Source organism: Myotis yumanensis, unplaced genomic scaffold (genome assembly GCF_028538775.1).
Source record: "Myotis yumanensis isolate MYYU_CA2020_CCGP unplaced genomic scaffold, mMyoYum1.0.hap1 SCAF_9, whole genome shotgun sequence".
Taxonomy (NCBI): Eukaryota; Metazoa; Chordata; class Mammalia; order Chiroptera; family Vespertilionidae; genus Myotis; species Myotis yumanensis.
In genome coordinates, this window is record NW_027223760.1 from 45,465,305 (window position 1) to 45,491,685 (window position 26,381).

General features: G+C 37.0%; 1 protein-coding gene across 1 annotated transcript; it reads left to right on the plus strand.

Moving 5' to 3' along the window:
- Positions 1 to 477: 477 nt before the first annotated feature.
- GTPBP10 (GTP binding protein 10) lies at positions 478 to 26,002 on the plus strand. The gene is made up of 10 exons (XM_070424216.1): positions 478 to 577; positions 3,715 to 3,908; positions 7,117 to 7,208; positions 7,689 to 7,833; positions 13,792 to 13,865; positions 14,477 to 14,529; positions 17,962 to 18,069; positions 19,231 to 19,308; positions 21,695 to 21,818; positions 23,808 to 26,002. Exons 1-10 carry the CDS (start codon positions 545 to 547, stop codon positions 24,068 to 24,070), a joined length of 1,164 nt encoding a protein of 387 aa, XP_070280317.1. The 5' UTR covers positions 478 to 544; the 3' UTR covers positions 24,071 to 26,002.
- Positions 26,003 to 26,381: the final 379 nt, after the last annotated feature.

Consider the following 26,381-nt stretch of genomic DNA (forward strand, 5'->3'; position numbering starts at 1 on the left):
ATTTTTTATAAAGAAGAGAATCAAGTTTGACAATTTTCATTTTAGTCTATTGACAAACAGTTTAACATCATACAATATATATATGTCTTTCATAAGGAAATCTCTTTTTTTAAAATATACTTTTTTTAATTTTAGAGAGGGATAGAGAGACAGAAACGTCAATGATGAGAGAGAATCATTGTTCTGCACCATGCAGGCCCCTGCTGGGGGTGAGGCTGCAACCAGGGCCTGTGCTCTGACCAGGAACTGAACCTGACCTCTTGGTTCCTGGACCGGGGCTCACCACGGAGCCGCACGGCCGGGCTCGACACTGCCGCGCAGTCCTGTGCTGCTTTCCCGTAAACAGAACACAGCCCACCTTCCGCTGGTCGCACCACACCGCGCATGCGCCTAGCCCTGCGCGAGTACAGCTTACGGCGCATGCGGCTTTCCCCGCTGGAGCCGGCGGAGAAACACAGTCGGCGCCCGGCAATGACGTAGAAAGGCTGCGCGGCGACTCGGCGCAGACACGTTCTGCGGGAGCGAGTGCTGGCGGGTCGCAGTCATGGTGCACTGCGGTTGCGTGTTGTTCAGGAAGGTCCGTGCAGGTGCCCCTCCGCCTGATGGCCCAGGGCCGGCTGCTTCTAGCCCCGCCCGGGGGCTCTGGTTCTCCTCTGCCAGCCCCCCTCTTTCTATTTGGGGGTCTCTCTCCTGCTTTTTTCCACCCTAGTCTTCTCTCGGGTTGGCCTGGGAGGGGGGTGTGTCTGCCCGGCTCGGTTCGGACGGCGGTTCGGGGACCGGGTGTGAGATTCTTCTGGGGAATTGTGCGACGTGGGATGGAGAGCTGGGGCGTAGGCCTGCTTTTAGACATGCAATACTGTGTGCGTGGAGTGGAGGTTTGACTTTTGCTTTGGGCTCAAATCGTGTATTTTCCTCTTGAGAAATAGCATTCGTAGTCCTAGGCCGTTTACATACACATTTTATCTTTAGTGCATGGTTCTTAAGAGCTTTCTAAAGACGACTTTTCATCAGTGATAGGTACGTTCTTATCGGAGAGGAAGGGAGAGAAATGAAAATATGTAATAATAGGCTCGCCTTCTTGCAAGAAATTTAGGTCAGTTTTTGTGTAGTGTCGGTTTTAAAATCAAACTGTAAAAAAATGTACCGTTGCTTCACATTTAAAAGCCTCTTTGAGAGCCTTACTAGTAATGCTTTTTGCAACTAGCCAGCATTATAGTTCAGGCATTACCTTATTACTAACGATGAGATTGAGATATTTCTTTTAAATTTGGGTTCGAAGTCTCTGAATATGTTCAGTCTAAAGCAGTGAAAATGCACAAACTACTGCATTTTGTTGTGGATAAATTAATAAAAAGTCCACTTGTGTAACCTTACTGCCATGAAAGGTCACTTCCAATCAGTGTCGTTGCAATTGGAATCTAATTCTTCTGATCTAGCCTCTCCAGAAAGAAAGCCTAAGTTCACATCCAGAGAAAAATGCTCTGGTTGGCCCTTAAGTTTATCTCTTATATATTTCTCCCACCCTATTCTCTTACAACACTCTGTTTTATTTATTTATTTTTTAAAATATATTTTATTGATATTTTACAGAAAGGAAGGGAGAGGGATAGAGAGTTAGAAACATCGATGAGAGAGAAACATTGATCGGCTGCTTCCTGCACACCCCCTACTGGGGATGTGCCAGCAACCAAGGTACATGTCCTTGACCGGAATCGAACCTGGGACCTTTCAGTCCGAAGGCCAACGCTCTATCCACTGAGCCAAACCAGTTAGGGCAACACTCTGTTTTATGAATACATTTGCATAGTTAAATGAGTCCCTGCAATTCGATTCTTTGCTATGACCCATGCACGGTGATCTCAGGTCTGAACTGCATAGGCACCACCAAGAGAGCTTTTGCTAGATGTCCTGGCTTGAAGTAGCGTCTCCCCTCCCTCCTCCAGAGTATATCAGAAAGGTCAGCGGAGTGCATGTATTTTGCAAAAAGTTTACAGATGTTTTTGATACTTGCAACTACTCTAGATGACTAAAGATGTGAAGATTATTAATTTAAGAAATTACTCTGTAAGGAATCTTGATAGTCTGAGAGTTAATACATAGGCTCTTTACCTGCAGGTCTTGATTTAGTCAGGGAAACAAGTAAATACTAAATGCAGTATAAGATTTCAGAAAGTGTACTAATACCAATAGAGGTATAATCAAATGACTAAGAGGTTGGCAAAGTTGGTAAGTGTTGATTAAAGGAATTAAGAAAGACATCAGCAAATGGCATTCAGGTAGGTTTACGGTAGAAAACAAATTACAGAAAGTAGAGGAAAAGCATGAGCAGAGTGGCATGGAGGTGTAAAAGTATAACTAATAGTACAGAGCAAAAGAGGAAAAACATAGGAGGGGTTGAACGAATGGAAATGAACCAGAGGTAGGTTAAGAGTTTTGAATATAGTGCTGAGCATTTTATTTTTTAATGTATTTTATTGATTTCAGGGAGAAAGGGAGAGGGAGAAAGAGATAGAAACATTAATGATGGGAATCATTGATTGGCTGCCTCCTGCACACCCCACACTGGGGATTGAGCCCACAATCTGGGCATGTGCCTTTGATCAGAATCACACCTGGGACCCTTCAGTCCACAGGCTGACGCTCTATCCACTGAGCAAAACTGCCTAGGGCAGTACTGAGAATTTTAGACTTTATTTCATGAACAGCAAAATATACACAGACACACAAAAACCCTTGAATGGTTTTTGGATAAGGGAGAAACATGCTTAGAGATCCATTTTTGGAAAAATAGCTCAGTCAGCAAGATGGATGGGTTGAGGAAGGAATGACTAGACACTGATAGACCAGTTAGGAGCTAATGTAACGATTAAGGTACGAGGGCAGGTTGTACCAGGAAGGAAAGAGCTAGGGCTTCGGGAAAAGAAGCAGGTATAATCAAAGATTCCCACATGTAGTCTCCATGAGTAGTAAACTGCTTCCATCATTTGAAAACATTGGAGGAACAGACTTCACCTAAGGAAAAGTTTGGTTTTGTCGTAGTAACATGTATTTGAGATGACTTATCCTTTCAATACGCAGGAACAAGTTACATATTTGAGGGGGTCTCTATTATAAATTAAATACAGATCTTGTTCTCAGTTGCTCTAGACCCGTGTTCGGCAAACTGCGGCTCGTTGGCCCCTGGAGTGTGGCTCTTCCTAAGCCTTAGGAGTACCCTAATTAAGTTAATAACAATGTACCTACCTATATAGTTTAAGTTTAAAAAATTTGGCTCTCAAAAGAAATTTCAATCATTGTACTGTTGATAGTTGGCTCTGTTGACTAATGAGTTTGCCGACCACTGCTCTAGACTATTAAGCTTACATCTTAGTGATGTCCAATAGACATAGAGAATATCTCACCTAGGTAATAGTTACTGGTACAGGCTGAAATCACCCAGGGGAGACAGTCTAGTTTGAAAAGTGAACCAGTGTCAGAGACCTTGAGGATAGGTGGGACAACAATTGATAATTGGGGGGAAAAAAAGGTTTTAAGAGTTGAATGGGAAGAGGAGCTCAGACAGGAGATGAACTGAGAAAAGACTTTACATTTTGCATTTAGGAAGCCCCTTTTTATTTTTTCAGGCATTTTAGAGGCAACAAATACCTAGGAAGGAGTTCTTATTGGTAAGCACATTTGGTATACAAATGTTCTCTTTCTCCTTCTCTTTTTAAGTATGGAAACTTCGTTGATAACCTAAGACTCTTCACCAGGGGAGGAAGTGGTGGAATGGGTTACCCTCGCTTAGGTGGAGAAGGTGGAAAAGGTGGTGACGTCTGGGTGGTAGCCCATAAAAAAATGACTTTAAAACAACTTAAAGACAAATATCCTCAGAAACGGTTTGTGGCTGGAGAAGGAGCAAACAGTAGGTGAGTATTTATTGAATGACTTTGATTTTATGAAAGTAATCCCTCCCAAAAGGAAAAAAAATTAAAAGATAAAGTTGTAATTAGTGATTTGAAGTAAATTATATCCTGTAACTGAGCAAAATCTTCATTTGTCTCAACCCTAGTAAAGATACAAGATAGTTACTTAGAAATGTTTTGGGACATTCAAACTTTTTATCCTTTTCTTCTCCCACTGTCTGTTTATATTTGTTTGCACTTCCTCTGTAGAAACAGAAAGTGAATTCCCACTGTTTTCTTCTTTTGGGAAACCTTTCTCAAATCTCAGCCAAGCTACTCCATCCCATCACCACCAGTAGTTCTGCCAGCTTCTTATAGGGAGTGCTGAAAATTTAGAACCTGTTTCACTGATACCTCTTATATGTTTTCCCCTTTGCTTCTGTGTCGTTCTTTCTGTGACAAAACCTTTCCTTTATTTTTCATTAATGTTGTTATTTTCTGTGGAACATACTATGTCGGCCTCAAAATATGAGAAGGATTTTTTTCTTTTGTTATAAAGAAAATGAAGAAAAAAAAATCTTAAAGCTTTCATCAAATTGCAGGCTATGATTCCTCAGGCCTATCTTATTCTGTTATTCCATAGAAGGTATTGGTATAACAGCTATGTTTTATGTCTGTTTCTTTTTTTTTTCTTCCCACAGAAGTGTTTTGATATGTTTATTTGTCATAGTACCAGATGATGAAATGTGACACTTACTTGGGGGATGGATATAAGTAAAGGATAGAGGCCGGGAAACTAAACACCCTATAACAGATACTCCCAACAACAAAAACAACCTCAAATTATCCTGCCCAAACTATGCGGCAGCACCCCCTGCTTGTAAGAAAATCTTTGGGGAAATCCTTTAAATTTCTTTTGAGCATTTTGTTTTATGAGACCATTTTATAGGACAAATTTTGAGAGCCTTATATTTGTTAGAATTCAGTAATTAAAGTTTTGAATACAGAATGTTATTTTAAAGTGTTTAGATCAGTGGTATACTTAAAGATGGTATACAATGTTTAAATGTTAAGAGAGATTTAAATAGAACATATTTCTTACTGGATTGTGTGTTGAATTTTTAGAACAGAGAGGCTTAAATCTAAAGGATTAATAGGAACCAGCTGGGTGAAGGGGAGAAAAAAGCATTGCAGAAAAGGTAACATGAACAAAGGCCCAGTGATAGAAGACAAGGAGCAGTATAAGACACTAAAAGAAGGCCAGCGTGGCTGGAATGCAGAAAACACAGAATATAGAGGAAGATGAGACTGGAAAGATAGGTACAGGCCAGACTTTAATTAGGACAGTCATTATTTATTAAATATTGCAATATTCTCCAATTTGGTCTCCTGTCTCCAGTCTCAGTCATCACCTTCAATCCATTCTTTATCCAGTTATTCCTAGAGTGATTTTTCTAAAACATCATCTTGTTAATGTTACTTACCTACTTTAAATCCTTCAATGTTCCCTGTCTAAGATAATCTTCAAACTTTCCAACAGAGCATATCAGTCTCTTCATGATCTAGACTACAGTGTCTTTAGTTCACAACACACTACCATACTTGTACCAGTGTTATGCTAGAAATAACTGTTATTTCTCCAAACAGCTTGTTCCTTCCTAATCCAGTATGTGTGTGTGTGTATACACACATATAAATATAGATTTATACACATATATATTTAGTTTGCCAACAGATCCTTTCCTTTCTTGTTGTCTGGCAAAGTCCTATTCTCCTTTCAAGTCTTGGTTTAAACACTACTTCCAAAATATAGATAACTGAGTCAGATTTTAATTTCATATATCTAATAACATGTCTACTAAAAATCAGACTACTTTTGTTCATCATGAAAGCATCTCCCAGTAAACTGGATTATGCTTGCTCAACTATGAAAATTATCAAATACTATTTCAACCATTTAAAAAACTATCCAATGTTATTTTGAAATTTAAGTCTCAATGTTTTTAATAAAATATTTTAATAGAAAGTTCACCAATGGTAACAAATAAGAATGAAATTAAATCTTGCCTCTACTTTCTAAAAATTACAACATACATCCCAATAAGAGAAGTGTTCTATTTAAGTCTTTCTTTACTATATTTCTAATTCATCCATTACTGTCAACCTGATTCATTCATTCAACTAATGTTAATTGAGTTTCCACTATGTACCAATCACTGTACTAGATGCCTAGGATACAATGATGATCTAAACTAATATGTTCTCTTCCCTTCTGCAAGTTACTGTAGTGTAATGGGAGAGCAGACATTAATCAGACACCTGAAAAATGAAAAATTATAACTGTGACAAGTCATACGAATGAGAGAGCCTACACATGTGTGGGTCTGGGAATTCTGACCTACTCATGGAGTTCAGGAATAAAAAGGTTTTATAAAAGGTCACCTATAATTTCGGAAATAACTTGTACTAACCTTTTCTTGACTTTTCTGTGTGTTTACACAAATGTAATCTTGTGTGTGTGTAGATAGTTTGGGGGTACAAAAATGAGAGGACAATATTTTGCAACCTCCTCTTTTCACTTAAATTTTCTGTGCTATTTTTACTATGGCTGCAGAGTATTATAGTATTGGAAATAATATTATTTTGTCATTCATCTATTTAGGTAATTATTGATTTTTTTACTGTTACACTCAATGTAACACACATTCATGTATATATAGTAGTTTACATGTTTGTTCAAGTATTTTCTTTTAGGATAAATTCTCAGAAGTGAATTTTCTAGTTAGAAGTTTGTACCAATTTATTCTCTCATGAGCAGCTAGATGAACCCCCTATAATTAAAGTACTCTCAGTTGAGGTCAGTTTTTTAAAAGCTTTGTTATTCAATTGATTTTTCTTTTTCTAGTTTATTTGTGTACATTTCAGGTGTTCAAGATATTAATTTATTATGATTTGTAATGACTTTTGGTGGTTAGCTTGGTAACTTAAATTATTGTTAAATATTTTTATTGGGATATGATAGTCTAAAATGCAAATAAATAATTAGGGATAATTTTAGTTTTCCTTTATATTTGGCCATTTAACATCTACATCAGAAGAGTTGGTTGCCAGTCTTCTTTATAGGCCATTACATTTGCTTGAAGCATAAGCCATTTAATTTTGTGGATTTTCCTTATTTTATATTAGATTTATTTGTTTGTTTGTTTGTTTGTTTGTTTGTTTATTTATGTAGTGTTAGTGCACTGAAAGGCTCCAAAGGAAAAGATTGTGAAATTCCTGCACCTGTGGGCATTTCAGTAACTGATGAAAATGGTAAAATTATAGGTAAGTGTACTGTAGATTCTAAAGTTGTGTTTGGGAGCTATGGGGAATAGCACCTCTTGCGTTTCATAATTTTTTTTTTAAACATTAACTGCTAATTTATGAAAGAACTTTTTAAAATGTTATATAAAGGCTGTTCAAAATTAACTGCTAGATTTCAGATCATTTTAAAGATATAAGAGTATTTAACTTGTTTTTAAAACATAAACTAATCTCTTTGAACTGCATACAAAAGTATTTTCCAGGGTCAAGTTTTTTTGTTTTTTTTAATTGATTTCAGAGAGGAAAGGAGAAGGAGAGAGAGAATTGAATTACGACCTTCTACTTCACAGGTCGATGCTCAACTAGTGAGTCACTCCGGCCAGGCCAGGGTCAAGGTTTTAATAGAAATTTCTGGTATCTATTTCTGAAAGAAAAATGTCATTAGTGGATTAGCTTCACTTACTAATCTTGGTTCTAAGTGTCTTTATTTCTCTTTTTAAGGAGAACTCAATAAAGAACAAGACAGAATTTTGGTAGCTGAAGGAGGTCTTGGTGGTAAATTCCTTACAAATTTCTTACCATTGAAAGGCCAGAGACGAATAATTCACCTTGATCTAAAACTTATAGCTGATGTAGGTCTAGTGGGGTAAGTATCAGTCATATCTTTATTTTTATACTTCCAGAAAGAGAGCTCATGAATAGGAAATAAACATAAATGGTAATTTGGGGCCAGCATTATTTCTCTTTTATGAAATTTGTGCATGTTGGTATACTTAGAGAATATGCTGTTAAATGTAGTTATTTTCACAATGTTATAGAGTTTCATATTGACTATTCATATATCAAAGATCATAACAATTGAATAGGCTAGTGAAATATTAGAAAATGAATAAAGAAAAAGATCAATCAAAAGCAGTAGTATAAGAAGGCAAAACAATGTAACCAGATATTAAGGAATAAAATGAGAAATCTGAACAACCACACTTTTAAAAGTATATAAAAAGAAGGGAAAAATAATTAAGCTATACTCTTTTTAAAATACATTTTTATTGATTTCAGAGAGGAAGGCAGGGGGAAAGAGAGATAGAAACATAAATGATGAGAGTGAATCATTGATTGGCTTCCTCCTGCATGCCCCTGACTGGGGATTGAACCCGCAACCCGGACATATGCTCTTGACTGGAATTGTACCCGGGACCCTCCAGTCCAAAGGCCGACACTGAGCCCAATCTTAATAAAGGTATTGATGTATCATTAATCAGATGGCTCAAGGCTGGTACAGACAGTCTCAACCATCAGACTTAGATTCTATTGAGCACCAAGTTGGATCTTGCAATGACTGTTTTCCTATCCTTTACGCTCTGCTTAGGATTTGTCCACTCTCAGTACTGTAGACAACCTTACAATGTTATCCTTTTCCACCAGCCTCCCATGTTTTCATTAAACAATGCTGTTTAGCTTTGGGTTTGGAGTGCTTGCACTCACCAACTGAAGAGAGCTAGATTGCAAGATAAAGAGTAGATAAAGGAAGGGAAAACTTTAGCTTTGCATTTCTTCTCTCTCTCTCTCTCTCTCTCTCTCTCTCTTCCTCATCCTCCCCCTGGCCCCATTACAGCATTACACAGTGGTCAATAGAAGGCCTAAGCAAAAGGTAGGAGAAACTGCTGCCAAGTTGAGTACCAAACTGCCATTCCATTCCTTGCCTTCTCATAGGTTTTATTTTTTTTAAATAAGTCTTTATTGTTCAGATTATTACAGTTGTTCCTCTTTTCCCCCCATAGCTCCCCTCCACCCGGTTCCCACCACACCCCATGCCCTTACTGCCCCCCCAATGTCCTTGTCCATAGGTGTTCAATTTTTGTCCAGTCTCTTCCCGCACCCCCCACACCCCCTTCCCTCAAGAATTGTCAGTCCACTCCCTTTCTATGCCCCTGATTCTATTATATTCACCAGTTTATTCTGTTCATCAGATTTTTTATTCACTTGATTTTTAGATTCACTTGTTGATATGTATTTGTTGTCACTTTGTTGTTCATAATTTTTATCTTTACCTTTTTCTTCTTCTTCCTCTTCTTAAGGAATACCCTTCAGCATTTCATATAATACTGGTTTGGTGGTGATGAACTCCTTTAGCTTGTTCTAATCTGTGAAGCTCTTTATCTGACCTTCAATTCTAAATGATAGCTTTGCTGGGTAGAGTAATCTTAGGTGTAGGTTCTTGCTATTCATCACTTTGAATATTTCTTGCCACCCCCTTCCGGCCTGCATAGTTTCTGTTGAGAAATCAGCTGACAATCGTATGGGTACTCCCTTGTAGGTAACTAACTGTTTTTCTCTTGCTGCTTTTAAGATTCTCTCTTTGTCTTTTGCCCTTGGCATTTTAATTATGATGTGTCTTGGTGTGGTCCTCTTTGGATTCCTTTTGTTTGGGGTTCTCTGTGCTTCCTGGACTTGGAAGTCTATTTCTTTCACCAGGTAGGGGAAGTTTTCTGTCATTATTTCTTCAAATAGGTTTTCAATATCTTGCTCTCTCTCTTCTTCTGGTACCCCTATAATTCGGATGTTGGTACGCTTGAAGTTGTCCTAGAGGCTCCTTACACTATCTTGATATTTTTGGATTCTTTTTTTCTTTTTGCTTTTCCGGTTGGGTGTTTTTTGCTTCTTCGTATTTCAAATCTTTGACTTGATTCTTGGGATCCTCTAGTCTGCTGTTGGATCTCTGTATATTATTCTTTATTTCAGTCAGTGTATACTTTAATTGGTCCTTTTTCATATCCTTGAGGGTCTCACTAAATTTCTCAGAGGTTTCTAGAAGATTTTTGAGTAAACTTATAACCGTGGTTTTGAACTCTGTATCCAGTAGTTTGCTTTCCTCCATTTCTTTCATTTGTGACATGTTTCTTTGTCTCTGCATTTTGGCTGCTTCCCTGTGTTTATAGAGTGGCTTTGTGTGCTAGGTGTCCTATAGGGCCCAGTGGCTCAACCTCCCCAGTCACCTGAGGTGGACACTCTTGGTGAACCCCTTTGTGGGCTGTGTGCACAGTCTTGTTGTAGTTAAGCCTTGATTGCTGTTAGTATCACTGGGTGGAATTGACCTCCAGACCAATTGGCTGTGAAGACCAGTTATGTCTACAACAGGAGAACTGCTGTGCTGGAAACACCCTTCTGGGGCAGGACTTGCTTCAATGGGGCTTTGGTGCTTACTAAGTCTGCCCCCTGAGTGTGTCTCTTATGGATCTGAAGAGTTGGAATCTGGTATAGTCTTACTCTGACCACTGGGTACACTGGCTCTTGGATCTCCAAGGAGATGCAAAGTCAGCCACTGCCTGAGGCCACCCAGCAGGAGCTACAGAGAGATCTACAGATTCCTCCTCTTTCTTTGGGGTTTGGAGGTGCCCAGATGATACGCAGCTGTGAAGCAATGCAGGCTGCTGAGGAGCTGTATGCCTTCTTTTGAAAGCTCTGTGGCTCTTTGACCCAGCTGCAGTTTGTTAGGTTTTAGATTACAAAAGGTCAGGTCATTCATATGCAAAATCCTCTGCTCACAGCTTGGGTGGGGTTGTAAATTGGGTGGGGTGGGGTCTCAGGGAATCACTGGGCAGTGCAAACAGCAATGGTTGCCTGTCAGTCAGTCCTGCCCTGGATCTCTTTGTCCCACGGCCGTGCAGGAACATCGATCGCTTCAAGCACCTCTGAGCGAAAGCCGCCCTCGTGTTCTGGCCCGATGCCAGACAGTCCAGTTTCTCCCCATATGAGGTGGGTCCCCAAAATCTCACCCGGAACGAGTTCAGAGCAGTTGGGAGCTTGTATTTTCCTCCCGATTGAAAAAGACCACAGCATACCCAGTTTCCAGCCAATTTCAAGCGTCTCCGTACCTCCGCTCTTCTGCACCTCTGCACCTCCTACCAGTCTCGATGTGCTTTTCTCTTTCTCTCTAGTTGTCGGATTTCCACTCACCCAGCCTTCCCGTGATTCTGGATGATGTCCGTTTTGTCTTTTAGTTGTAGTTTTGATGTGGTTGTGTGAGGCAGCAAGTTCAGGTGTTTACCTATGCCGCCATCTTGGTTCCTCCCCGCATTGGTTCTTTCTAAGCTCTTTTCATCTTCCTCTCCAGCCATCTCACTGCTTCTTTACCAGACTCTTCCCTGTGAGTCTCTCCTCTTCCTATGCCTGTCAAGGTCTTACCAGCAGTGATGTGGAGTTCACAGAGGCCCTGTTCTTTTCATCTTCCTCTCCAGCCATCTCACTGCTTCTTTACCAGACTCTTCCCTGTGAGTCTCTCCTCTTCCCATTCCTGTCAAGATCTTACCAGCAGTGATGTGGAGTTCACAGAGGCCCCGTTCCTGCTGAAGTTGTAACAGGGAAAGATGTGATCCTGGCATTCAATCTTGCCATTCACATGTAATTTTCCCCTCAAGGTTTATGAGTCATAGGCTCTGTAATACTATATATTTTTTAAACATTACCAATTTAATAGGGTTTTATGGATATGGCTGAGAATCCAGCCATTCACTTTCTCATTTGGTAGAAAAATGAGTTTCAAGTTCCATGAAGACACCTTTACAGACTAAGAAAAGCTCAGCAGGGCTGAGTAGTAAAAGTTGAGTGGGCGTGGGGGGAATCAAGTGAGACTATTTGTATTAGAATCTCTAGTCCTCAGGAGGCTAACTAGCTACTCTTGGATACGTTATACTGTCTAAGTTTTTGTTTACTCATCTTCAATAGTGAATGGGGAGTTCTCATCTTAAGACGTTGGTAAGATATTGCATTTGCAGTACAACACATGCTTTGGATTTATAAATGCTCAGTGAATGAATGGTCACTGCTATCATGATCATTATATTGCCACCTTATAAGAGGCCACTATAGTAAAGTGCTAAGCTTTTCAGAAGTGGGCTTGGAATTACAGTAAATAATTAGCACATCATAATTCTTAAGCACAATGTTTAACATTTTTCTAGTGCTTTTAAGTTAGGTAGCTATTCTTAAAAAGTTACTACTTTGAATACCAGCATAAGCAGAAATCCTTTTAGCTAGTCTCAGCAGTGAAGTGAACCTTTGAAGAAAGGTATATAACATACACTTGTACTGTTATTGTCAAAGCTGACCTTTACATAGATTGGATTTCAGCCTCTAAAATTTTCATTCCATACTCTTTAAGAAAAATCTCAACTGTCTGTTCTTCAACCATTACCATCCTTTTTCTTCTCATATTTTGATCTTTTAGAAATACAGTAGATGCTTACATCTTTACTATTATGAAAATAGGATATTGGAAAAAATAAGCAAGTCTAACTAGTGATGATCATGGATAAAAGGTTGCAATTTACTTTTTAAATAGTTACAAGAGACTGGGTTTAACAGGATATAAGAAAATACTGTATTTCCAAGGGAAGCAAGTCATTAAGAAATCTCACATAATTTGATTCTAAATTTATTATAGAAATATTTTTAATGAAAAAAATTGTTAAAAGAGATCCATTAAGAGCTTATAAATTTTTATAGAATTTGAAATTAATATTTGCAAAATATGACACTGTTATTCCAAATGAAAGTTTGGCAGAGTTTTGAACGAAGAGCTTTCTCAAATTTGAATGACAGCTCTGTGAAGGTAGGGATCACATTTGCCTCATTGATTGCTATTTTTCTGGTGCCTATGATATTGCTTGATACAAGTCAATGTTCAATAAATATTTGTTGGATGATTTTTTTATTCAGTTATAATTGACATATATATCAGTTTCAGGTGTACAACATAGTGATTCAATATTTGTATATTACAACATCACTATAAGTCTAGTTAACATCTATCACCACACCTAGTTATGAATTTTTTTCTATGATGAGAAAGTTTAACATTTACTCTTATCAACTTTTAAATATATAATACAGTATCATTATATAGTAGTATTTACTATAGTCATCATACTACATATTATATGGCCCATGACTTATTTATGTTATAACTAGAAATTTGTATCTTTTGACCCCCTTTACCCTTTTTGCCTACCCCTTCTTCCCCACCTTCAGCAACCACTAATATGTTCTGTGTATGAATTTGATTTTTTGTTTGTTTAGATTCTATGTATAAATGAGATCATATACTATTTGTTGTTCATGGTCTGAGTTATTTCACTTAGCACAATGCCCCAAGGTCCATCTGTGTTGTCAAAAGTGGCACTATTTCGTCCTTCTTACAGTTGAATAATATTCTCTCTAAAAAAAGTCAATTAAAAAAAAAGTTATTTTAGACCCACTAAACAACATAAGTAATATTTTATTAGCGTTTGCTAGAGATTGTAGATTACAGGTATTTATATTAGTTTATTTTTGTTATCCTATGCTACACAAGTTTTATTTATATAATTTGAATTATTTATTCACAATACTAAAACATTTTCAGTGTCCAGCATGAATTTATTTTTACCTGTTTCATAAGTATATTTTGTTCCTCAAGTTTTTCAAGATTATTTTAAAGTTATACTCTTCTTTTAATCCCAGAAACATTCAAGAAATTTGCTTTTTAAATCTTAAGAATTCAGAGATAAACAATATTAATAGTATGATATTTGTTGCAATGTATAAATTCATTTTCTCATTTCAGATTCCCAAATGCTGGAAAATCCTCTTTGCTAAGTAAAATTTCTCATGCAAAACCTGCAGTTGCAGATTATGCATGTAAGTATAAGTCGTTTTGTATTTTAATGTGTAGTGGTGAATTTTTAAAAACTAATCTTTCTCGTAGTATGAATAAAATGACAACTCATGAGGGTAGCCTTATGAATTTGAAAACTCTTGGCAGAATATATGCATTTCCCATTAATCTTTGAAACTTCTGCTGCCCTCAGCAGTTTCTGGTACTTGTTACTTCCTTTGTTGCATTTACTTTTCTGTTGCATAATTATTTATTTGGTTTAATTATGATTTTATGAGGCTCGTGCAGGATTGGTGAGGCTTGAAGATCACTGAATGCGAAAGGACTAGACCAGACATAGTGATAGAAGTCTAAATTCTGGTCCACCCACCAAGCTTCTTCAAGTGCAGCAGAGAAACTTTGAGGCCCACTAATTAGATTGGACTGTGCATATTATAAACATCTGTGTTTGTTCTTTTCCAAGTTTATTGTACATAGCAAAAATAATTGTACCTTCTACATCAACAAATGAGAACATAATCTGAATTAACTTGTTCACAGAAAAGTATTTTTTATTTTATACATAATGCTAAGACAGTTTTGAGAGTATCGCCCTTTATTTTAGGCTTTATTTATTATTGCTTTTTTCTTTTAGTTACAACATTACAGCCTGAACTTGGAAAGATCATGTATAAAGATTTCAAACAGGTGGGTATTTTTAAAGTAAGACACTTGTAAAAAAATTAAAATAAAGTAACAGACTTGGTTGGAAGTGAAAGTACTCGCTTTTGGTACTTAGACTTTATATTTGACTGTTTCTGTGGTGTTTGGGGGAGAGGGACAGTTGCAAGATTTTGTTTTAATAAGTGAGACTGTGATCAAGTCAGTAATGAGTACTATCAGTAAAATATTGTATAAGAATGTAGCTTTTTAAAATAGGTATTATTTTTTATATCTTTTAAAATTTACTGGGGTGGCTGGTTAATAGTTATATAGGTTTCAAGTGTACAGTTCTATGCTACATCTGTATATTACATCACCTGTCCACCACCTAAGCTTGACTCATCTTCCATCACCACATATATGATCCCCTTTAACCTTTACTACCCATCACCCCGCTTCCTTCTGGTAACCAGCTTACTGTTGTCTGTATCTATGAGTTTTTGTGTGTGTATTTTTCTTGTTTGTTCATTTGTTGCTTTCAGTGTTATGTCCCATATATGATTTCACTTATATGTGGATTGCACTCGGGTGAGAATGTAACTTCCTATTCTTTGGAAGTTTAAGTCCAGTTTGTCATTATAACATCTTATCTTCTTTATTTTCTTTCTTTTTTTATATCCTCACCTGGGAATATGTTATTTTTTATTTTAGAGAGAGAAGAAGGGAGAGAGAGAAAGAGAGAGAGAAACATCAATGTGAGAGAGAAACATCGATTGGTTGCCTCCCATACTCACCCCGACTGGATGACACTATGACACACCAACCAACTGAGCCACATTGGCTAGGACCTCTTCTTTATTTTCTCCCTTTTTTAAAAAAAATATACTTTCATTGATTTCAGAGAGGAAGGTAGAGGGAGAGATAGAAACATCAATGATGAGAGAGAATCATTGATTGGCTGCCTCCTGCACACCCCCTACTAGGGATCAAGCCCACAACCCAGGCATGTACCTGACTGGGAATAGAACCGTGACCTCCTGGTTCTTAACACTCCGGTGTGGGGTGAATTTCCCGCCAAAATATAAGATGGCGCGGGCAATTATTTAGGTTTCCCGCGCAAAATCAGGGATTTTTATGATACCTATTACCCCAATGGGTATGAAACGGTTCGCATACGCAGGTAGGTATCTTTGTGAACGGCAAACAAACAAATATTTGGTAATACGCAGTTACAATCGGCCCGAGTTTACACGTTTCCCGCACTCCACCGCAAATCTATATGAACCGAGTTAAGACGGCTCCCGCGGAGTACGCGCAATTCACGCGAGCCGACTTAACTCGTTTCCCCCACTCCAAGTGTTAAATTGATGCTCAACCACTGAGCCATGTGACCAGGCTTCTTTATTTTCTTAATCTCTGTGCTCATTGCAAGTCCATATTTACTTCCATGTTTGATTATTAATTTTCATTAACTAAAAACATTTTTTAAAGTTCATAGAAATGATTTTATTTCAACTTTCTCTTTAGAAAAGTTTTAGTTGAATGGGACTTTGACCTTATCTAACTATTAAAAATTATTTTTCTTTAATAAGGAAGAACTGTAGATGTTTTTCGTAATTAGACTAAAACAAAAATATGTAATGTACGATCAGCAATCATGTTCCTTGGGATTTGCCCAAATGAGTTGAAAACTTATGTCCAAACAAAAACTTGCACACACATGTTTGTAGCAGCTTTTTTGGTAATTGCCAAAATTTGGAATCAATCAAAGTTGTCCTTTAGTAGATGAATGGATAAATGTTGGCAAATCCAGAAAATGGAATATTATTCAGCACTAAACAAAAATGTGCTACAAGCTATGAAAAGACACAAAGGAATCTTTTTTAAAATGTTACCAGCACTTTATTTTTATTTATTGATTGATTGATTTATTGATTTCAGAGAGAAGAAGGGAGAGGGAAAGAGAGATAGAAACATCAATGATGAGAGAGAATCATTGATTGGCTGCTTCCTGCACGCCCCCTACTGGGGATCGAGCCTGCAACCCAGGCATGTGCCCTTTACCAGAATCAAACCCGGAACCCTTCAATCTGCAGGCCGACACTTTATCCACTGAGCCAAACTAGCTAGGGTGACACAAAGGAATCTTAAATGCATATTACTAAGTGGAAGAAGCCAGTCTGAAAAGGTTGCATGCTGTATGACTCCAATTATATGAGATTCTGGATAAAGGCAAAAAAAAAAACTATGGAGATAAGAAAAGAAAAAATCAGTGGTGGCCAAGAACTAGGGGGAATGGAAGGAAGGGATGAATAAGCAGAGCACAGTGGATGTTTAGGGCAGTAAAACTATTCTGTATGATACTATAAATGGTGGATATGTGTCATATATTTGTCAAAACTCATAGAATGTGCAAAACCAAGAGTGAATCCCAATGGACTTTTGGTGATGATGTATCAATGTTTCATATAATCCATTGACATAATTCAAAAGAAATAAGATTTATACTGCTTTAACAGTGGTACAACAGTAAATTAATAAAATTTTAAGTTATATAGAATATTAAATACTAAGCAATTATAAATACAAGGTAATATGAATATAGCAAACAATACTTAGAGAAAAAGAGAGCATTGTTTGTAATTTTTAAGGGAAATTACTAGAGAACCTTCAAACAAAATTTCAGGACATGAGACCTCTGTAGTGTACACTGCTTTGTCACATACTCTGAAATCTTTATTCACAGGAGCAGTGTGTGTAGAGCAGTGTTTCCCATACCTTATTGCTATTCAGAATGATTTGGGTAGCTTAAGAATAACAATGATAAGTGAAGCCTGCACTCCAGAGATTTGAAACCAGATCTCTTAGGTGTGGGGCCTGGGCATCTCAAATTTACAAAACTGATTATGATGTGCAGTAAGGTTTGAAAACCACAGATGTAGGATAATGGCTAATAATGCTTATCATCTCCAAAGGAAAACAGGGATGCTATATCCTTTACTTTTTAAGGATGGTCAATAGTCCTCCTGATAGATTATGAATAGAAAAGGACATTAACTACATAAAGAATTTAAAATTTAAAACTGCAGAGCTGTACTAAGTAAATGCCAGCTGAATTAATATCTTTGAGCACTTTTAAGAATTTAGAAAGTTGAAATTCTGTGGAAAGTTTATATTAAACAATGTAATTTATGGAATTCTTGCTAGAATTTTGTGATTAATAACTGTTATATTAATCCCTAAAGTTCCAGATTGTTAGATTAATAATTAAAAATGGGACTCTAATTTCTGATAAAGAAGGATTTTGATTCTTAATACATTTTGTTGTAAAGGTATTTTGTCTTTATAAAGATGCAGGGCTAATCACAAGTCAGGACCTGTTCATACTCGAAATACCATGAAACATTTTTTATGTAATTCTACTTACGGTTTTCATGTATTTTTCTTTTTTTATCAAACCATTTAACTTTGTATTAGATATTGGTAGCTGATCTTCCTGGTTTAATAGAAGGAGCACATGTGAACAAAGGAATGGGCCACAAATTCCTCAAGCATGTAGAAAGAACTAAACAACTGCTTTTTGTTGTAAGTCATATGTATATCAATGAAATATTCAACTGAATATGAAAATCAATGAATGTAGTTTTCCTAGAAATTTTTAATAAAGTGGTAGCATATGTGATTCCACTAAGTCTGTTTAAATGGGGGTCAAATACCATAATCTTGGTTTATAATATGGGGGTGGAAATGGCATTATTTACTATAGCAGATGTAAGTTTGGCGATACTTGTCAAGGTTTAATTCCTTAAGATTTTCACCATAGTACTATATTATATAGTGTCTTTTTCCTATTTTATTGGTGGTGTTAGATTATATATAGCTGACCCTGGAACAACATGGGTTTGACCTGTGCAAGTCCACTTATATGCAGATTTTTTTCTATAAATACCTGTGCTGTTTTTGATCCATAGTGTTGGGAGTCCACCAATGTTGAGGGCTGGCTGTATGCATTGATCTATGCCATTTTATATACGGGACTTGAGCATCCACAGGTTTTGGTATCCATGTTTGGGTCCTGGAACTAATCCCCCAAGGGTATCCAGGGACTATAGTCAAGTTTTGGGGGAGGCAAAAATTATACACTAATTTTTGACTATGCAGGGTGGAGTAGGTATTGGTGTCCCTAACCCCCAAGGTGTTCAAGGGTCAGCTATTTATGACACTGTTCATATTAATGTAAATTGTCTTATCTATACTAGCTTTTCATGGTATTAATGGTTGTGATTTTATCAGAATAATTATAGCTATCTTGACACTTCAATTTCACTTATTTTGTTTTGTTATTTTTTTGTTATCCTCACCTGAGGATATTTTTTTCATTGACTTTTTTTAGAGAGAGTGGAAGGGGTGGGGGAGGAAAGAGAAAAAGAGAGAGAGAGAGGAGAAACATTGATGTGACAGAGACACATCGATTGGTTACCTCCCACAGGCACCGCAACCAGGGCTGGGATCAAACTTGCAGCCCAGGTACCTTGACCAGGACTCAAACTGGAGATCCTTTGGTGTTCAGGCCAGCGCTCTAACCTATGAGCAGTGCTGGCCAGGGCTCTCTTATTTTGAATTACTAAATTACCAATAGAGTATAGATTGAGAAATTTTTTTTTAGCTTGAGAGAATAAAACATTTCAAAACAAATATGTAGCTAATCTTATGTTAAAGGTTGTCTCTTTCCCTATTTTATTTTAGGTTGATGTTTCTGGATTTCAACTTTCTTCTCGAACTCCATACAGAACTGCCTTTGAGACTGTATTACTGCTTACAAAAGTAGGTTTTCTGTTGCTCTTTTACTGCATTCTGCATCTTGTCTACTATATAGGTACAAAAGACTGTATGAAATGACAATAATTTTAATAAAATATATTCCACCTTTACTGTTTGAAGCTTTGATGATAAAGAATTATCTAAACTTGCTGTCTCTAGTTCTTTAGTATTAACCTGCTCCTCAAACTATTGTAACCAATAAAGCCTTCTTTATTGCACACTTCTCAAACCTTATCTTGCTTGAACTTTTATTCTTTCTTCTTAGACTATTTCTCAGTCTAGTTTTTATGCTCTTTCCTGTTTAAATATATTTTTATTGATTTCAGAGAGGAAGGGAGAGGGACAGGGAGATAGAAACATCAATGATAAGAGAGAATCATTGATTGGCTGCCTCCTGCACACCCCACACAGGATCGAGCCTACAACCCAGGCATATCACCTGAACCATGACCTCCTGGTTCATAGGTCGACACTCAACCACTGAGCCACCCTGGCTGGGCCTGTTTATTCTTTAATTAGCATTCAGTTAAGAAAATATACTGAAGACTGTTAAATCTGTATCTGATCCCCAGATCTTTTGGTTAAGCTTTAGACCAGCTGCCTCTTGGACATCTTTGATTGCATATCCCATTAACTTCTCAAACTTAATATGTATAAAACCTGACCTTTTTTCCCCCTTTTAATTCTCTCGCCTCCTCCAGAACTTTACTGAGTATGTAAGCAGGAAACCTGGATGGTGGTCGTAATTCTATCTTTCTCACCACCTGTACCAAGCCCTGTCAGTTTTATATCCTAAATTATTCTGAAGTCATCTGCTTGTTTTCATCCACACTGTTTTAATCATCAACCCCTCTCATTAGAATGTTGTAAGGCCCTCCTATCTGGTCTCTTTGCTTCCAGCCTCATTTCCCTGTAATCCATTTTTTTATGAGGCAGCTCGAGTGAGCTTTGTACAAGAACCAACCTGATGTTTGTTCTCTGCTTAAAATACTTCGATAGTGCCCCATTGCTATTAGGTTAAGATCCAACCTGACCGTGGTGTATGAGGTCTGTCTGGTAAGGTTGGACTCCTTACCTAGCAGTCTGTCTTTCTCTGTCTTCCCCTCTTCCATTCTATATCCAGTCTTACGATTTCTCTGTAACACTATGTGATGTTTCTTATCTCCAGGACTTTGTATATTCTATTTCCTTTGCCACTTTTTGCCTATTATGAATAATAGTGCTGTAAACATTTGTGTACAGGTTTTTGTATGGACATGCCTTTATTTCTTTTGAGTATATGCTTAGGAGTGGAATTGCTAGATGAATGTTAATTCTCTGTTTAACATTTTGAAGAACTGCTAAACTGTTTTCTAGAGTGGCTGCACCATTACACCATTTTACAATTCTACTTGCAATATATGAGGTTTCTACTTTTTCCACATTAATATCTACGCTTAGATATTAATTGTTATTGTCTATCTTTTTATTTTAGCCACCCTAGTAGGCATGAAGTGATATTTCATTATGGTTTTGATTTACATTTCTCTAGTGATTGATGATGTTGATCGTCTTTTCATGTGCTTATTAGCCATTTGTTGTCTTTGGAGAAACGCCTATTCAGACTTTGTGCATTTTTTAAATGGGTTTTTTTGTCTTTTTAGTGTTGAGTTGTAACATTATATTTTTGATACAAGTCTCTTATCAGACACACGATTTGCAAATGTTTTCTCCTGTTCTACCAGTTGCCTTTTCACTTTCTTTATGGTATATTTTGAAGTACAGAATTTTAAATTTTAATTAAGTCTCATTCGTCTATTTTTTCTTTTCCTAATGTGTCCTGGTGTCATAGCTAAAAAACTATTGCCTAATTCCTGGTCATGAAGATTTTCTTCTATTCTAAATTTTATCTGTATGCTTAATAGAATTCCAGATATTTGTATTTGGCTCAAGACACAAATCACAACTGTCTCTAGAATGTTATGTAAGCCAAAATATATTGACACATGACCTATTAAACATTTTCTGAGTTTCCTTTGTTAATTTTGTGGTGGTTGGGATTTATTGCGTTTCAGAAATGTGACTAGGCTCTAGATTACCTAGGCCCATGGTCGGCAAACTGCGGCTCGCGAGCCACATGCGGCTCTTTGGCCCCTTGAGTGTCGCTCTTCCTGAGCCGTAGGAGTACCCTAATTAATAACAATGTATCTACCTATATAGTTTAAGTTTAAAAATTTGGCTCTCAAAAGAAATTTCAATCGTTGTACTGATGATATTTGGCTCTGTTGACTAATGAGTTTGCCAACCACTGACCTAGGCCTACAAGGTAAAGAAAGATATTAAACAGGTAACCTATATACTAGTAGATTATTTTAACAAAATTATTTGCTCTTTCTTTTTTGATTTAAAGGAGTTGGAGTTGTATGATGAGGAAGTTCGAGCAAAACCTGCACTCCTGGCGGTAAATAAAATGGACTTGCCAGATGCCCAAAATAAATTCCATGAACTGATGAACCAACTCCAGAATCCTAAAGGTAGAACTGATTCATTCATTTAATGACAGTGTAATGAGTACCTGATTTGTGCCAAGTGATACAATCAGTAGAAAAAAAAACTGACAGTTACTACTCTTAAAAAAAGTATGTTTGATGACAGAACCCGTACCATATGAAACATTTGCATAACATTATAATGGAATACTCACCAAGTTTCAGAATGTGTGATGTTCTGAATGAAAGGAGACAAAGAAGAAAAAGATCATGTGAGCTGAAAAGGTTAGGCTTCATGAAGAAGTAAAACTTAAACTGGGTCCTTACTAAGTTATTTAGATCAGAAGAGGAAAAAGTCAGCATCTTCCTATAAAGTCTTTCACCTTAACATATTTCTCAGGTTCTAGAACTCTATTTCCCTAGTACACTGTAAATTTAAAACAGCTAATAGTTCTAAAGACGTACTTTATGTGTCTGCAATGTCAGCTCTATGGGTCTTCGAAGGAGAACTTTAGTACATGTTTATGTACAAAAAAATAGATGCTGTTACTCCAAAAGGATTTATTTGTTGGAAATTTCTTTCTAAATGGATCACTTTGTAGAAAGGAACTTAAAGGGTTTCTCTAGTCTGGCTGGTGTTGCTTAGTGGTTGAGTCAACCTATGAGCCAGGAAATCGTGGTTGGATTCCAGGTCAGGGCACATGCCTGGGTTGTGGACTCGATCCCCAGGAGGGGGCATGTAGGAGGCAGCCGATCGATGATTCGCTCTCATCATTGATGCTTCTATTTCTCTCTCCCCCTCCTTTACCCTGAAATCAATAAAAACATATTTTAAAAAATAAATATAAAGGGACTCTCCATTGTCTTGAATATTGAACGTTGCAGAACTCTCTACCCTACAGTGATGATGCTTTTGTTTTACTGAGTCTAGAAGAGAACTTCTTCACAAACGAGGAAATGTAGGGAGGATAGCAAGTGGCTAACATGTTTTTAAGTAGTACTGATTTCTCTTTTTATCCCTGGGATAAAAATTGGGGAAAATAAATTATTATTAGGAATAGCAGTCGGCACCAGAAGATTCTTTTTTTGCTCAAAAATATTTCCCTGGTGCAACTTACATATTGAAGCTGTCCTTGAGTTACTTTTGGGATATAAATATTCCCTGGAATTAGTAAATAGTCTTTATTCCTTAATGTCATTTGCTTTATGAGATCATTAGATCTGTTTGCTAGATGATCTTACAGAAGGCATTTTCAGAGGAGGTACCAGAAGAGAAGGTAACTCAAGAGTTTGTGGCTGTTTTGAACCATCAAAAACAAATTTCTGAGTTTTACCTCTCTGGACTTCTTGAGGGCAAATGAATCTCAGAAACCAAGCTCCCTGTTGGCTTGTCCATTCTCTTTCAGTCCAGCCTTTGCAGTTCATGTCAGTATTGACCCATCCCATTGTATGCCACCCCTCCTCCCATTGCCTTGGTGGTCTGGGAAAGGAAAAAGTAATAGAACATCTTTCAGCTACTGTGGAATGATAAGAGTAGACTCATCTGAAATGCTCTCCCCTTGAATTACCCCCACGTCTTTCTCAATTTTAATATGGTTCCTCGTACCAGTGCCTATACTTTAGGGCAGTTAAAGTCCATCTATGTATGGAGGCAAGCTAGCAAATCCCAAATCATAAATTATGTTATTTTTATAGAAAGGTTCTTTCAGAGAATCTACGTAGCCTCACTTTAGCAAACACCTCCTCCCCCAAAGCAACTTGCTTCTGTAAGTAAATTATCGTCTGTGATTCTTTGATTTATACTTAATTTGGTTTAAAATATCTTAATCCAACAAATATCTCCCATGTGTCAAGAACCTTACCATTGTCAATAGTAAAAACCAAGGTTTCTGAGAGCATATTAGAAAAAGAAGGAAAAAGGAATTAAAAATGCTGTTTTCGGTTTCTTGGTTCACAAATCAAACCTTTAACATAGTTCTGACTTACTTCAAAGACAGTGAAAATCAGCATAGTTTTGTGTGTTTTTTGTTTCAGATTTTCTGCATTTATTTCAAAGTAAGATGATTCCAGAAAGGACAATGGAGTTTGAACATATCATCCCCATCTCTGCAATTACGGGAGAAGGAATTGATGAATTAAAGAACTGTATAAGGAAATCTCTGGATGAACATGCAGACCGGGAAAATGATGCATATCATAAGAAACAGTTGCTTAATTTACAGATTTCTAATACAGTATCTCATCGTGAGCCACTCTCAAGGAATGCTGTTACTAGTTCCGGAATGGATACAATTTAAATCCATTAAAAATGAACATGAAGTTGTGTTCGTTTGAAAACTTTTCCACAGAGTATTATGTATTCCACAGTTATTATGAACCTTCTGATATATGCGCCATCATTTGGGAACCATATCTTTTTAAGTTGTTTATAGTTAAGTGTATTAATAGTAAAAAAAAAAAAAAAAAAAAGAAAAGTGAAAGCTGAAAATGACAGTTTATAGTTTTATAGCCAATCTACCTAAAATAAAATCCTCTGATATTTCTGTACTTACAATGTCTCTAGTGAGATCATTTTTTAAAAATATATGAAAGGATTTCTCAAATATTATTAAAGTGAGCAACTAGGTATTGTTTGTTTGTTTTGAGTCTGTCATGTACTTGGTTCAATTATGAAGAGTTCTCATTTTAAGAAAATCTAAAAACCCTAAATTTGAACATAATGTTCGGTGATAACAAAGATCACTGATAATATTTAACAGATAGCAGCAAATAGATTTCAGCTTTTGGAAAATTTTCCTTTTTATTTATTTTAAACGTATTTATTTTATTGATTGCAGAGAGAGGGAGAGCGAATCGTAGATTGGCTGCCTCCTGCACACCCTCCACTGGGGATCAAACTTGCAAACCGAGCATGTGCCCTGACTGGGAATTGAACTGGTGACCTCTTGGTTCCTGGGTCAGTTCTCAACCACTGAGCCATGCACTGGGCTTAAACTTATTTTTATTGTTGGGAGTATTACAGATGTCTCCCATTTTATACCTCCACCCAGCTTCTGTCCCACCTCAGGCCTTCACTGCACTATTGGCTGTGTCCAGGGGCTGTGCATATATGCATATAAGTTCTTTGGTTAATCTCTTCCCACTGCCCCTACCCACCTTCCCTTGTCAATCCATTCCATGCTTACATGTCTCTGGACTTATTTTGTTCATCAGTTTATTTTATTCATTAGATTCCATATATACTAGTAAGTGAGATCATGTGTTATTTGTCTTTCGCTGACTTGCTTACTTCACAATTTACCATAATAATTTACAGGTCCATTCATGCTGTCTCAGAGGGTAAGAGATCATTATTTTTTTTACAGCTGTATAATATTGCATTGTGTAAATGTACTGTAGCTTTTTTATCCACTCATCTATAGCACTTCGGCTATTTCCAGATCTTAGCTATTGTAAATGACGCTGCTATGAATATAGGTGTGCCTATATTCTTTCTGATTGGTGTTTCATGACATATTCCCAGGAGTGGGATTGCTAGGTCTAATGGCAGTTCCATATTTAATTTTTTTAGGAAATTCCATACTGTTTTCCACAGTGGCTGCACCAGCCTGCATTACCACCTGCGGTGTACTAGGGCTCCTTTTTTTTCCTCCACATCCTCGCCAGCACTTACTGTTTGAACATTTTCTTTTTTCAGTATAAGAGTATATTTTCTTACTTTGGAGCTGATTGGTGTATGACTCATTTTTTTATGGCCTAGTCTTTTTCATTACTTTCACATTTTAGTAAAGAGAAAATAGGAAGTGCAAACTTTAAACAATATTATCAATCATAAATGTATTCTTCAGATTATAACTTCTGAGTTTCAAAAATATTTATAAATTGGACATTTTTCTTAATGAGTTTTATTGTAAAATGTACATGTTCATTGTAAAATATAAAATTTAGCCAGTGCAGCCTGGCTGGCGTTGCTCAGTGGTTGTGTCGACCACTATGATAGCCAATAAATTGAAATCCTGTTGTAGTGAATAAAATATAAAGATTCAAAAGTCATATATATATATATATGACTGATTAGATTAAAAAATAATGAAGTGTCATGATGCCTACTACTTTCAAATGATCACACACACAATAAATGGAAAGGTAAATGTGGCAAATGTTGATAATTGTTGAATATAGAAGGTAAGTATGTGAGTGTTCGTTGTATTTTTCAAATTCTGTGTACCTTTGAACATTTTCAAAATAAATTGTAGAGTTTGAACTCTTCCACTTCGTGCCTTGGTAAATACTTGGAGGGGAAAAACGTATTTAAAGATGTTTTGCTAACCTTACAGATAAATCACACTTAGTCGGAAATAGTTACGTGGGTATCCAACTCAAAACTACCTTTAGTTTTCTTTTCATTTAAGTTTTTTATTTATTTTTGTGTGTGTGTTTCTAAGACTTACAACCCAAATATGGACCGAACTGAAGGTGTGAGAGGAATAGGGTAGTGGGAGGAAGGCGGGGGAGGTGGCCTCAGGATGTCGCCTCGGCCTGCCGCCCAGTGAATTCTGGGAATTGTAGTCTCCCAGGGCACTCCTGGTTAGGGGATGGGGAGAACCT

Coding starts and splice junctions, on each gene's coding strand:
- GTPBP10 (XM_070424216.1), top strand. CDS start 545: ATGGTGCACTGCGGTTGCGTGTTGTTCAGGAAG. Junction 14,530..17,961: donor TGTATAAAGATTTCAAACAG/GTGGGTATTTTT, acceptor ACTTTGTATTAG/ATATTGGTAGCTGATCTTCC. Junction 18,070..19,230: donor CTAAACAACTGCTTTTTGTT/GTAAGTCATATG, acceptor ATTTTATTTTAG/GTTGATGTTTCTGGATTTCA.